General features: G+C 32.5%; 2 protein-coding genes across 2 annotated transcripts; both read left to right on the top strand.

Annotated features, from left to right (window-relative positions):
• Positions 1-579: 579 nt before the first annotated feature.
• LOC108810419 (CASP-like protein 4D2) lies at positions 580-2,609 on the top strand. Its single transcript, XM_018582533.2, has 3 exons — positions 580-1,031; positions 1,915-2,041; positions 2,161-2,609. The coding sequence occupies exons 1-3, from the start codon at positions 853-855 to the stop codon at positions 2,374-2,376; spliced, it is 522 nt and encodes a 173-aa protein (XP_018438035.1). The 5' UTR covers positions 580-852; the 3' UTR covers positions 2,377-2,609.
• Positions 2,610-13,474: 10,865 nt separating this feature from the next.
• Positions 13,475-15,574, top strand: LOC108810686 (WAT1-related protein At2g39510). Its single transcript, XM_018582783.2, has 7 exons — positions 13,475-13,728; positions 13,955-14,017; positions 14,127-14,243; positions 14,326-14,566; positions 14,653-14,814; positions 14,908-15,059; positions 15,138-15,574. Exons 1-7 carry the CDS (start codon positions 13,550-13,552, stop codon positions 15,349-15,351), a joined length of 1,128 nt encoding a protein of 375 aa, XP_018438285.1. The 5' UTR covers positions 13,475-13,549; the 3' UTR covers positions 15,352-15,574.
• The last annotated feature ends 2 nt before the right edge of the window (positions 15,575-15,576 follow it).

The raw sequence follows: 15,576 nt of genomic DNA, 5'->3' as shown, positions 1-15,576 counted from the left end.
AACAGAAGGAGTGCTGTTATTGGAAATATTGCTCTAAACTTTGAATTTGCTTGCACATAGGCCATAGCAGATGGATACACGTTTTTCAAATTTTAGCTGGTAGATGTCAAACACATATTTCATACCAGGAATTTGAAGCTCACGAAACACTTTTTAATCGCCTCAAAATTTATATGAGTTTAGACACTTCAACAAGTTTAATTTAGTGATCTATGGATACAAATTCTTTTATTGTTTCAATGCTAAATACTTATATAATAGAGATTAGAGTTAGAGTCGGTGGATTGTTTTTTCTTTTTTCTTTTTTCTTTTTTTTTTTGCTAAAAAATAGTTGGTGGATTGTTTTGTTGATACCGTGTACTTCCATGATAATAAGATATTTTAGATACCGTCAGTTTACAGCCTAGCCGTTACACCATTATTGGTTCAAATACATATATTAATACATTTCATCAAATAACTATATTTGTACGGTTGTACCCGTTGAACTAACTTTGTTTAAGGGTTCGTGATTTTTTAAGGATATAGTATAAATTATAGATATCACTATCATTTGCTAAGCTAGACGTGGTGATCGAGTTTCAGCACGGCTTCCATATATCAATATGAAATCCTTACATCAATATTCGTCATCTGTTATGTTTTTTGACATTGACAAGTGACAAACATTATGGTCTGACTCTTATCCCGTCGAATAAAAGTCAACTCCTATCTCTCTCTTCAGTTATAAAAATTGACATTTCATGCCTTGTACCCAAACATCTCAGGCTTTTTATGTTCTTCTTTCTCTTTGATTCCCAGTTTATAATTAATAGTATCATTAGATGCCCTTAATAGGAACTTATTATTTACATGGCACCCCCACCACCATCACCACCACCGGTTTCTTTAAGGGTAGTAGTACTTTTCCTTAGGGTTTTAACGGCGGTTTTTCTAGTTATAACGGTGATCATCCTCAGCACCAACAGCGTCACTATTGAATCTCAAGGAACCGCTTTGAAATTTCATTTCAAAGATGTTTATGCCTATAGGTAAAACACAACGAACCTCTTGATTTTTCTTTTCTTCATGTTCCTGTTGAAGTTTTAGTTAGTTTGGTTGAGGAAAAACATGTCATAAACCAAATTAATTAATTTGATATATGATTCATTTGCATCGAATGATATAGCCCCGAAATATTACCATATTGAGATGAAACATTTGCATATAGCCCCAAAATATTAGCAGTTAATATATATTGTGAGAGCATCTCCAACCCATTGCTATATTCACCTCCAAATGCTATAATAGAGTAAAAAGTGATCCAACCTATTGCTATATCCACCTCTATAATAGAGAAATGCTATTTTCACCTCTATTTATAGAAGTGAAAATAGCATTCCTCTATTATAGAGGCATACTTTTTTTTATTTCAAAACAGTTTTTTAATTTTTAAACTTTTATAATTATATCAAAAACAATTATTTTTATAAGAAAATACAGTTTTTGTAAACATAAAATGACACTTTTGATTTACCTAACAATCTTTTTTAGTGAAACTTTTGTTTAAACAAATTTTTAAAAATGTATGAAAATCTTATAAAAGTAAAATTGAGTAGGGTTGATTTGCAACTTTTAAAAATAAAAGATATTTGTTATAAAATAAAAATAGAATCTTTTGAGAATATTCCTTTTTAGAGGTAAAAATAGAGGAATACATTGGAGAAAAACACATCTCTATTTTAGAGATCTTCTATTTTAGAGATAGAAATAGGAAAATACATTGGAGATAGTCTTATCAAATCCATTAAACAAAATATGTATTGATCATTTAGTGATTGTTTCAAATCCTATAAATCTCAGGGTAGGTGATATGTCACTCAGTACGTTGTAACAGTTTATTAACTGTTTTGTTTACTTTTTGAATGGTTGAAGATACATGTTCTCAGCTGCCATCATCGGACTAGTTTACGCTGTCATACAACTGTTCTTCACAATCTCTGAACTGGCCACCAGAATCAAGAACCCTATTAATTATCAACTCGATTTTTACGGTGACAAGGTATATAATGTATTTCTAATCAATTTAAAAATATATAATTTCATTTTTAAGCATATTTATTTTCGTAATCAACAAAGCTTGACTTAAAATGTATTTTATAATTAATGTCATTTGGACAGATAATATCATATTTATTGGCAACTGGTTCGGCGGCTGGATTTGGAGTGAGCAAAGACTTGAAAGATGCACTTCTAGCATTAGTTGCATTAGATTCAACTGATCCTGTGGACAAGTTCTTCAGCCGAGGATACGCATCGGCTAGTATGCTTCTCTTTGCTTTCGTCTGTCTAGCCGTTTTATCCGTTTTATCATCCTACGCCATTTCCAAACACTAGTTTAGTTTAAGTCTCTTTTCCACTGTTGAACTTATACTCTTTCCAATGTGATTTGATCAGATAGCTTTGTCGCTATGTTATGTGTTGGTGCAATTCTGTAAATATTTTTAGATTGTATTTGTTATGAAACTCATGTCTTAATGTTGGATAAAGAGAAAAGATAGTTTAGTTTGTTTATACTCAATGGAAGTTTGGATTTGTGATTATATCTATACGTTCGAGTTCAAGTATGAAGATTTTCGTCTGTAATGTTGCTAATGTATTTATTACGGAGCTCATGGCCCATCTCTTCTTGACACCAGTGACATATTTCAGCAACTTCCCAAACCAGTTAACACAACACCAACAATCTTTTCCTTGATGATTGAGTTTTAGAATCCAAGGGTTTTCTCAAACCAGTCAATACAAAACTAACAATTTCTTCATCGATGAGTGAGTTTTAGAACCCAATCGCACGCTCAATGATCCATACCATATCAAACACAATGCTTCATCTATAACAAAGGTATTACATGTAAACATCATAATCATACACACATCTACTCTGAAGGCCAAGTTGAAGAAGTTCATTTCAAATATGGCATTTAATAAAAAAATAAAAAAATATGGCATTTAATTAAGGTGGGCACGACCGCACGAGTGACTAAAAAGAGCCATTTTATCAATTGGCCTAAGAGTACCGTATCATACCTAGCCACATGTCTCCAAAGAAAGAAGGATCAACTGTCCTAAGAGCAGTCTTATCGGAGTTTCTGGTGATGGTTTTTAGCGATAATGGCTCATTTAATTAAATCAGAAATAAATTAATTGGGTGTAATCGATTCTTTATTGGCGACTTTCTGAACCGTTTGCAAGGGGTTTCTGAAGGCACGTGTCAGCTTGGGAGCAAAAGTGAAAATAATTTTGTGATTTTTAATTTTTCTTCCTCTCGTAACTTTCTTTATTTCTTTCTTCGTGTGCTTTGCTTCTGTGGTGATCTCCGCAGGACCACATCCATTGATCCGTAACGAACGGTCCCATCCTCCGCATCAATCTCATCACCTTCTTCCCTAGCTATTCTCTCAGCCCAAAGTCGATCTCCACTCTCCTTCTCCATCTTCACTCCCAAAACTCAAGTTAGTGTGGTGAAGAAGAAAACGTTTACTGTCTTGTTCTTGTTCTATTTTTTAGCTGTCTTGTTCTTGTTCTGTTTGTAATAGAGTTTAAAATGTTAAAAAGTTCGTGTTCTCATTCTGTTTAAATTGTTTATATTCATTGATCTGGTCATTATTTTCATGTTCTTGTTGTTTTTTTTAAAGAACCCTTAACTAAGAATCTACCATTGAAGACACAAAATCTAATAGTTTCTTAAGTAAATTCGTAAGTCCACTAAAGTACATTTATATACTTAAATAATCCTTAAGAAACACAAATGAGTTTCTGTGAATAATCATGCTCTAATACTATCAAATGATCTGGAAATACCATTGGCCCCAGAAACAGAGTAAGAGAAGCTCCAAAAGCCTAAGTTCACATACCATGATCAATTAATGGCTGTATTATACCTTTCCAGTAGCTAATCACTCCAGCTTGGTCGTAAACCACTTCAATATGCATCACATAAATTGTCTTAATTTTGTCTTGAGAAGTTTATAGACAGATTCCCCAGCCCTTTGGACAAAGCCAAAAGAAGCTTGGGCGTAATATTTCTTTAGTATAGTGGTATAAGCTTAAGATTATTGCAAGTCAATCTGGGTTGGAAACTACAGTATAATGCACATTTCTTTTACTTTATTTTTACAAACTGTTGCGGTTTTTTTGGTTTTGCTTCTAGTGTTATAAAACCTAGGACCTGCTCTGTTTATAGAGTTTGAAGTCGGATTGAGATTCATATTACAATCAGGAGAAAGCAACTTCTTCTGGTTGTAAATACGTGAAGCCGTGTCATACCGTATTATTGTATTCAAGGTTCCATGTGGACGCGGCTCAACTGGAACAAGAGTTTCTACATCAGCAAGAGTGACTCGAAGACCGCCTTTTGACCTTTTGGCATATTAATGCTTTGGTGTAATTCTCTAATAAAACAATTTAAAACTACAATATACCAAGTGTACGTCGCTCTCAGAGATTTGTTTGAAAATACATGATTACAACTAGGAATGTTCCTTCGCATAAAACAGACACGAATCTGAAAATTTTGTAAATAAAAACTAAACTGGTAAATGATATCTATGAAATGTTATTTATTTGTATGTTACTAATTAGATATATCCAAATCTGTGAATATCAAAAGTTAAAAGATATTGGAGCAATGATCAAATCGAACAGAATATTCCAAAAAAAAAGGTAGATCACATGTAAGTGGAGCAAAGAATAGTATATTAATGGTAACGAAACCAACCCCAAAGAGAAACACCAACACATACATCTGAGACATCAACCCTTTTCGTTTTACACTATATTAAATATTTTTCTCTCTCGCTGCTAAATCTTTTCTTAACAATGTAAGCCATAGTTTCATTTTGCTTCTTTCTATAGCCTCACATGCTCTTAGTTCGAGAAAATATTCTAGACGATACTTTTATGATTAATTTTTACATAAAATTTTGAAAATCAAAATTAATATTTGCTTGCACACTAGTGGCAGTGAATAATTTTCAGCCCGCACTATACCACTTGTTTTGGCGGATATGCTTATATTTAAAGATCAGTATTCTTCACACATTTTGTAACTTTCCTTTTTATTGATAATGTCTTCTTCTTTTTCTTTCTCTTTGTTCGAAAACGTGATGTCTTCGGGTTGCAACATTTTAATAACTAAAACGTATGCTTGGAGTTTTTGACGTGAGTCTAAACGTGTCTACTTATATTATTGTTGGATAAATCATACTTTACCGGTTGAGTAGTGGACTTTATTTTTTATTTTTTCAGAAAAAAACGAGGCAGATAAGACTTTCACGCATGCTTTTATGCAGCTGTATGTCACTAGGAATACCACTCGTTGGAAAGCGTCTCCGTGTTAGAGAGAAAATAAAGACAAGACTTGGATTCACCTCCTATGGTGAAATCTTTAAATTCACCAACTCCTTAACAATCAATCAAAGTGTCAACTAAATTAATGATTAAAAATTTAAATAAATTTTTCAAAAACCAAAATAATTAAAAAAATAAGTAGTGTCAATTTTAATAATGCTAATGTCACTATCTAATCCATAAACTCAAACTCTATATCCTAAATCCAAATTCTAAACCCTAAATTATAAATTATAAACCCAAACTCTATACCCTAAATCTAAATTTTAAACCCTAAATCTAAACCATAAATTATAAACCCAAACCTATACCATAAACCTAAATCCTAGACTCTAAACCCAAAACGTAAATACAAAACTCAAACCCTATACCCTAAATATTTAGATTAATATTGATATTGTTCTTTTGAAATTTAAGGTTAAGAACTAAAGTTTGGATTTAGAGTTCATGGTTTGGACTACGGTATAGGATTTGGGTTTAGGATCTACGGTTTGGGTTTAGGGTTTATGGTTTGGGTTTATAATCTAAGATCTGAGTTTAGGATCTAGGGTATAGTTTTGGGTTTAGAGTTTAGATTTTTTGGTTTATGATTTATGGTTTGGGTTTAAGGTTTAAAATTTGAGTTTATGGTATAGAGTTTTGGTTTATAAGTTAAAATTTAAGGTTTAAAATTTGGATTTAAGGTATAGAGTTTGAGTTTAGGGATTAAATAGTGACATTAGCATTATTAAATATGATATTATTTATTTTTTAAATTATTTTATCATTAATCTAATTGACAATTTAATTGGTTATTAGTGAGGTGGTGAATTGAAAAATTTACCATAGGGGATGAATCCAAGTATTGTCTAGAAAATAATATATGAATCATCAGTTTTTGATAAATATTACAAGCTTTTTTTCTTATCACTTTGCTTTTGGCTTTTATTCGACTATATCTTAGGCTATGAGTCTTATGACTCTTAATTTATAGCATTTTTCCTTCTTATAGCCGGAGAATTTCGAACTAACACAAACTATAACTAAATGCAATGGAAAGACAAATCCTAATCTCTCAATATCAAATGAAAATGGCCTTTCAACTAGTAGACTATCATAAACTGGTTATTTATGTTTAGATATAGTTATAATTTTTGGTTTTGAGAGTTGTACTGGTCTGACTGATAAATTTGAGATATTTTTGTTGGTTGATGTTTTCTTCTCAACAGATCTTTTGTCGAATAAAATTTCGTACAAATATAAAAGATACAATAGGTTGAACTTTTCTTATAAATAGTTACTAGATCGTGACCCGCTCGACTGAGCGGGTGTTAATTTTTTTTTATCTTTATTCGTACTAAATGTTATACATGATTGCTATGTGTATTAATTTTAAATTTTGAGAAATAAAAATGTGTTTAAATGTGTTTAAATAAATAATGTGTACTAATGTAATTCCTTTGGCACGCTGCTGCAATCTTTACACCATATAAAACAGAAAAAGAAACAGATTTATAAACCAATAGAATAGAAAAAACTTATAAAAGCTGAAATAAATGCAAGTACAGATTCATCTGAGAGGATGCACTCAAATGTGTCGTCTCCAAAACCGGTGTTTTGTTTCCAACAATGAAAACTTTAACTCGAATTTTCCAATTGTTTCTTAAAGGTTACACACCATCTATCATAACTAAAGTGCTAGGTTTCGACATTGTGTTTATTTGGGAGTTTTTGTGAATGTCGTATGGTGAATAAGAAGTCGAATATTTATAGACAAATTTTTGTGAGGTGAAAAAGAATATTTCACATTCAATTAAATCAACCATAATAAATAAAAATATCACAATTTGATCGACTCTTAGATTTTCGCTTGGATAAAATATACTTAGAGAAGGGGATTTTCCATAACTGATTATTTAAACAACTTGGAGAAGGGTTTTTCTATAAAAGAATATTGACTGTATTTTTAAAGGAAAGGAATACCCGATAATCAATTACATTAACCATAGTAAATACTAAGAACATCGATTTTATTGTTTCCTAGATTTTAGGTTTGATAGAATAAACTTGGAGAAGAATATTTTCTATAACTGATTTTTAAAACTTGCGATATTATTAAATCTGATATTGTAGGCATGTTAAATCAACTTGGAGAAATGGTTTTGCTATAAAAGATTATATAGTGTATATTTTAGAATTGAGAGATTGAACTTTTTAAAGGAACAATATGGACCAATCTTAAGATGAATTATATATAATTGTAATATAAACAAACAGATGAATTATATATAATTGCAATGTGGACCAATCTTAAGAAGCTGAATGAGTGTGAGCATGATGGTTTTATTACAAATACTATGTCTAATTTGTATATGATCATGGCATGGATTATGGTTGCACATTTGAGTTGATCTGATATATTAGTATCTAATTTCTATGTATGTGATGATTCATATGTATCTTAGTATTCTTACTATATATATGTTATATATAATTTCAATATGGACAAAAAGATGAATGGTACGTATTTCATAGGAATGGTATCTATATATTATATCTATATATTATATATAATTGCAATATGGACAAACAGGTGAATTATGTATAATTGCAATATAATTGTAAGATTTAGTTTCAGAGCAATGATACATATTATATTCTTAGTATATAAATCGACATGTAATAATGATACGTATTAAATCCATATGTAATAAAATATGGAAACCGTATATGGTATGTATTATAAATAAGGGATGGTGTTTAATTTAAATATAAGAGGTCCACCTTTAAAATCCACCTAGAAGAAGTTGTAATATTTCTGTTTTAATAAGATAGATTCTTAGTATATAAATTGACATGTATTAAATCCATATGTAATAATATATGGAAACCGTATATGGTATGTATTATAAATAAGGGATGATGTTTAGTTTAAATATAAGAGGTCCACCTTTAAAATCTATCTAGAAGAAGTTGTAATGTTTCTGTTTTAATAAGATAGATTCTTACTATATAAATCGACATGTAATAATGGTACGTATTAAATCCATATGTAATAATATATGGAAACCGTATATGGTATGTATTATAAATAAGGGATGATGTTTAATTTAAATATAAGAGGTCCACCTTTAAAATCCACCTAGAAGAAGTTGTAATGTTTCTTTTTTAATAAGATAGATCTATTACGAATCAAGTATCAATTCGATGATGATGCATCCGCTACTTCAAAAATTCAGCTAAGCTGATTCGATGACGACTCAGCTTACCAAATTTGTCCAACATGGTGGGGGAGAACAACATATTCACTCCATCTTCTTACATTTTATGTGTAAGTTCATTGGTTCAATATCTTAAAAAGGTCCATGGTATGTATTCACGCATGATATATGATATATCGCAATTATAGAAAGTTTTAACTTGCACATAGGGTATTAGGAACGTATTAAAATTTGAAAGTCATTAACAACCATCATTTTCATGACAAATCGCATATTTGGAACAGGTTTAAGGTACAAAATAAAACAAAAAGTCTTTAACATTACACTGAAGATGGGGAATATATTTCGTCAGGGACGGTTCACCGCATAGCATGTTATGCCTACGATATACACAATGAAATAGGCTGTCGGGAATTAAACTTTGTGGAATATTCGTCAGGTATAAGCAGTGTGTATTCCCTTATTAATTTTTATAAGAAATATTACTATTATCGTTCTATGTAGAGATAGAGGTTCCAGGTGGGGAGAATCACATAAACTGCCAAAAATCATAACCCACGACGTTGGCCAAAAGTTGTTTTGCTATCATTCATCCACATATGATCCGATTCGGACGCATTATGCGTTTTCCATTTATTATATGTGTTATGTGGACATGTATTCACATTTTTTAATTGTATTTCTAGCTTGATTGAAGTTATATTTAATTTGGTGGGTTCAATAATTCGTTGTAATCGACTTGGATCCACTTGTGTTTCTCAATAGCATGCCATCATCCCCATTTGTTTGGCTATATATCATATTCGCTTGCTACCTTTTTAGTTTTAAATGATTTCTTATAAACGTTACTTTCCGATTTCTTGTGTATGGTGCAAAGTTTAATATGATAATTTTTAAAAAAAAATTGGAGAGTTAATTGTATCTGACCTGGGGTAATGAAATTATAAGTAAAAGAACTGATTCCTAATACCATGAATGCAGTTAAAACACCGACCGAGAAAAAATCATATGGTGATCATTGCATAATCAGCATATAAGAAATTTGGGTTTTCAGAAAAACGAACGCATTGACCTTCTTCCGTGATGAGACCCATAGATTGAGTGAATGGGTGTCAGACAGACTGACATGAACTATGAATTGTACGTGCATTACATATACTAGGTAGATACCCGCGCTACGCTGCGGATAGGGATGTCAAAATGGATCATGACCCATGGGTTGATCCAACCCAAACTGACCCATTAACCCAAATGAATTGTTTATTTTTGATCCAATGGGTTGATGGATTAACGAGTTAACGGGTTAACAGGTTAATGAGTTAACAAGTTAATGGGTTAACAAGTTAAATAGGTCTATTGGGTTGGGTCAACTCTAACCCATTTAGTTTTTTAATTAAAAATGGTCAAAATCACAAAAACACATTTTCCCACAAAAACCGGAAAAACATAATTTCTCGCCAAAACCGAAAATGTAATTTCCCACCAAAATCGTAAAAAAAAAACAATTTCCCGCTAAAACCGGAAAAACGTAATTTTTCCGTCAAATTTGTAAAACGTAATTTCCCGCCAAAACCGGAAAAACGCAATTTTCCGCCAAAACCGGAAAACGTAATTTTCCGCAAAAATGGAAAACAATATTTTCGCCGAAAACACAATTTCCCGCCAAAACCGGAAAACGCAATTTCCCGTCAAAATCGGAAAAATGCAATTTCCCGTCAAAACCGGAAAACGCAATTTCCCGCCAAAATTGGAAAAACGCAATTTCCGCCAAAACCGGAAAAATTTCCCGCCAAAACCAGAAAACGCAATTTCCCGGCAAAACCGGAAAAACGCAATTTCCCGCCAAAACCGGAAAATGCAATTTCCCATCAAAATCGGAAAAACGCAATTTCCCGCCAAAACCGGAAAAACGCAATTTCCCGCCAAAACCGGAAAAACGCAATTTCCCGCCAAATTGGAAAACGCAATTTCCCGCCAAACCGGAAAAATGCAATTTCCCGTTAAAACGAAAACCTAATTTTTTGCCAAAATTGGAAAAACGTAATTTTCTACCGAAACCGAAAAACGCAATTTTTCGCAAAAACCAGAAAAATAAAATTTTCAATTCGATCAACTTGGTCTTAATTTAATTTATGTCTCAATTCGATCAACTTGGTCTTAATTTAAAAATGGTTCATTATAAAGATGTTGGGTTCATGGATCAACCATTAATCCATCTGACCCATTTAATTTAATGGGTCATGGATCAACCCAACCTATTTAATAAATAGATTGGATTGACCTATGACCCATTAATAGTCAATCCATTTGGGTTATGGGTTGGATTGACCAATTTGACCCATTTTGACACCCCTAACTGCGGGTAATTGTTTTATAGATATATTTTTGTTTTACTGATATAATGTATACAATCATTAGTTTTAATTTAAGGAAATCATTATCTAAATAGATAATGAAATTTTTACTTCCAGTTGTAGGAGTTTTTTTGTGTGTTTTTCTAGTTCTAGGAGTTGTAAACTTGATAATAGGACTATTTTAGATAAAATAAACAAATTTGAAATAATTTAGAACTGCTGTAAACTTGTTCTCTATGTTGTATATTTAACTAATTCACTTTTTATGTGTTATATAACATAATTCTTATATTTTAAATTGTTCTGTTTAATTTATATAAAATTATTTTATAACAGTTTAAAAGACAAAGATTGATAAAAAAGAACACTTATTATTTTCTTCTGTATAGCACAAAACGGTTTTAGAAAGATAATGGATTCTGAATAAACCAAGGGCTGATGAACAAGATGAGATGTCACCTAAGTCTATTAGAGTCGTAAAACAAGCAGTAGTCTTAACCTGAACCTTAAAAAAAATAGAGAGGAATGAAAATCTGAGTATGCCGGTTCCAAGTTTCATTGGTATGCCCATAATCACACATTGTGTGACTTGCTCTATCTTTCCCGCTAATTGCAGCACTAAATAATGATCTGCAGTTCTCTCTCAAAAGAAGCCTGCATCAGCACACTTTTTTCCATCTTCTGTATCCCAAAACTTCAATAATTTCTCCTCAATTGAAATGTGATATCAATGCACAATCAGCTGCAACATACCCTTCCTATGAATTGATCAACAAATTGAATCTTTACAAGTTAAGAGCTTGTGCTTAAAACAGAGAGAATGATCTTTCACTAAACCACTGTTCAGCAGCAATATTTCATTCTTTATGCAAGGATGATAATCCTGAAACCAGGCCAAACCATGAACTAAGTTGTTCGATTGTTCTAATCTACAAGACCTTTGCTGTCACTTCAAGTGATTTATGGTAGGTTTCATTTTCTGGTTTCTGCAAAGATGCAACAAGTATTCAAAAACAAAATGCTAAAAATAAACAGTATTTTAACCATTGATTTCAAATGGAAAAGCAAATGACTTCATCCACAGCAAGTTTAAAGAAGCGAGAAACTAAGTCAAAGCTGTATTTAGATTCAGTCTCTTCAGGAGCCAAAAACGCAAGAGTGGTAATGGCCTATACGATTACGAACACTAAACACACATGTTATAACCAATCCATTAGATCACATCATATTTTTTCAAATCTTAAAAACTAACTCGTCTGAGACCAAAGTTAGAAACAGGTATTGATTAACTCGTCTAAGACCAAAGTTAGAAACATTTATTGATATAATCTTGAAACGCTGATCCTCTCTCTTAGCGGCACCAAGCTGAGCCGTATCTGCATCTTCTGTCTGTTTAGGATTAGACAGGTTGATCGCCATAGCTAACATGGCTTGATACTTCTCCTCCATCGTCAAATTGAAACCAACACCATCCACAGTCACCGCTAGATCACGTCCGTGTTACCAAAATCTGGGCTCTAGCTAGAGCTACGAATAGGGACGAGATCGATCATTGGTCTAGTCGTCTAACCTGTGATGGACTGATGGTCTCGGAATCCGCCACCGACGCCACTACTTCCTCCGATGTAGAGTTTAGAAAGGATGCTTCATCTTCGGAACTGATCTATCTCTCTCTCTCTAACAGTCTCTAGTTTATCTCTTCAGTTCGTGATAGAGAAATCAACGAAGAAGAAAACGTAAAGCATCAAGGCAATGACATGGAGAAACAAAATGTTTTGATTGGTTTGTATGTTTTTTTCAGTTATTGACATGTCTATTTCTAATGCTTTTAAAAATCTGATGTGTCAACACCAAGAAACACACTTGCTTCATTATTGTGTTGATTATTTCTTTTGGTAGGAAGGGCAAATCAAAATCGGAGAGAAATTATTGCAACTACTACAATGAGCAGTAGTTTTTCAAGATTTTATTACTTACTGTATTTTAAAATATATTTATCTATCTGAGTTTTCAACAATTTAAAACGCTATACAGTGCTCGATATATACGAAACCATAAAAATAAATGTTGACTACATGGTAATTTTGGATACTAAAGCATGTGGACACCTTGATTTTTTTTTCATGTAATCGGATAAGGATTAAGCATGCTATTTTTTTGTAGGAAACATATCTGAAATCTATGGAATTTTGAATCCAATGGTATTTTGAATCCAGTGATACGTACTCAGTTTCCTTGGTGAAAAGGACCAACCTGTAATATTTTAATTTTATAACAATTTGAGTTGATGTTTCATCATCATCATCATGACCACCAAATTACTTGTATGATTATATGTATGTGCTTATTATAATTCAGGATAACATCTAAAGCATGATATAAATTATTTATCCTCACAATCAGACTTGCATTACTAAGTGGAATCCCTAGAATTCATCCTAACCCAAAAGTCAGATTTTAACTTTTAAATTCACATGGAAAATAATACTAAACCCTAAAAAATGTCCTATAAAACCAACCTCATCCTCTCCCACATTTCTCCACCAGCTCTCTAATTTCTTACATCATATTTCCCATTTCTCATTTTATACCAAAGTGCGTAGAGATATGGCTCTAAAAACATGGAAGCCATTCCTAACTGTTGTTTCTCTACAATTCGGATACGCTGGACTCTCGATCATAGCGAAGTTCGCTCTGGACCGAGGCATGAGCCCTCACGTTCTAGCTGCATATCGCCATATCGTCGCTACTATTTTCATTGCTCCATTTGCCTTTTTCTTGGATAGGTATAGTAATTTCATTTAGCGTACTTAAAAATTGTATTATGGTATTTGGCAAAGAAAAATTGTATTATGGTCATGCATGCATGTATACGTTTACGTATATTATACTTATATGTAAGTACGTATTTATATAGTCTACGTATTCGCTACAAAAAAAAATATAATATGCGTGTTCTACAAAAATATGCTTTCTGATTATCTTAGATTAATGGGATTTTGAAATGAACAGAAAAATACGGCCAAAGATGACGCTGCCCATCTTCTTCAAGATATTGTTGCTCGGATTATTGGAGTAAGAATAATTTACTAATATTTCGTTCTTCTTTTTTTTTTAACTTTTAAACATTTATATATTAATTTTTTATGTTTTAAGTCAATTGAATTTGCTTGATGTGTTATAGACCAACAATTGATCAGAACTTATACTACACTGGTATGAAGTACACTTCCGCGACTTTCACAGCTGCAATGACCAACGTTCTTCCTGCCTTTGCCTTTCTTATGGCATGGATCTTCAGGTCACTAAACACTATTTTGTTTCGTTTAATGTGGTTTATGTTTTGTTTTTTTGGTCTAAAGGATCATATATTTAATGTGTAGACTTGAGAAGGTTAACATAAGGAAAATACACAGTCAAGCCAAGATTCTAGGGACAGTTGTGACAGTTGGTGGAGCAATGCTTATGACTGTTGTAAAAGGACCCATGATTCCTCTGCCTTGGGCTCATCCTAGCGACAATCATCAAGACTCATCAAATCTTGGTGTCAAACAAGATCTTACGAAAGGCGCACTCCTCATTGCTACCGGTTGCATCTGTTGGGCCGGTTTTGTCAATCTCCAAGTAACTTTACAAGACCAAGAATTACATATTGGAACCGGTTATCGTACTTAACCGCTCAACTCAATTTATGATTTGGTTATTTGTAGGCGATCACGCTTAAATCGTACCCGGTAGAGCTATCCTTGACCGCTTTAATATGCTTAATGGGGTCTACTGAAAGCACCATCGTGGCACTTTTCATTGAAAGGGGAAATCCTGCTGCATGGTCCATCCAATTAGATTCCAAATTGCTAGCCGCTGTTTATGGTGTAAGTCTATTTATTATGTACTAATATATAATCTAGGGTTTACTTTTGATATATACAAATTAAACTAAATGATCTTACTCTGATATGATGCAGGGGGTAATATGTTCAGGTGTTGGTTACTACGTTCAAGGAGTGATAATGAAAACTCGAGGACCGGTGTTTGTGACTGCCTTCAATCCACTGAGCATGGTCATTGTTGCGATTTTGGGTTCTATAATTCTAGCTGAGGTTATGTACCTTGGAAGGTACATAAGCTTTTCAAAATAGTTAAATCATTTTTTAAAAATCTCAATGATTCAACTCTATATCTAAATAACCTGTAGGATTCTTGGAGCAATAGTGATAGTTCTTGGGCTCTATTCCGTTTTGTGGGGCAAAAGCAAAGACGAACCAGCTAATTCATTTTCAGACATGGACAATGAGCTTCCACTTAGTAATCTACAAGTTGTGACATTCTCGTTGAAAGCTAACGCAGATATGGACACAAAGGATGCAAATGTTATGACCTCGAGGCCTACCACCAATGATTCAGTTTAAAGTAAACAAAGCACTAACGATGATTATGAATTATAATAATAAACGAAAACAACGAGTCCGATTTCCAGTTTCCGGATCGGTGCTGATTTGTAGATTCAAGAGTGATGTTATTTTAATGCTAATTTTGGCTTTGTTAAATTTTGCATCCGGCTATAATAATATGAAATGTTTTGCACTAATAAAAGTACCTTTTTACGAATAATTAATATATGGTGCGTTTGAGTT

Source organism: Raphanus sativus, chromosome 6 (genome assembly GCF_000801105.2).
Source record: "Raphanus sativus cultivar WK10039 chromosome 6, ASM80110v3, whole genome shotgun sequence".
NCBI lineage: Eukaryota > Viridiplantae > Streptophyta > Magnoliopsida > Brassicales > Brassicaceae > Raphanus > Raphanus sativus.
The sequence above is the reverse complement of the archived record's forward strand: the minus strand, read 5'-3'. Positions and strand labels throughout refer to the sequence as shown.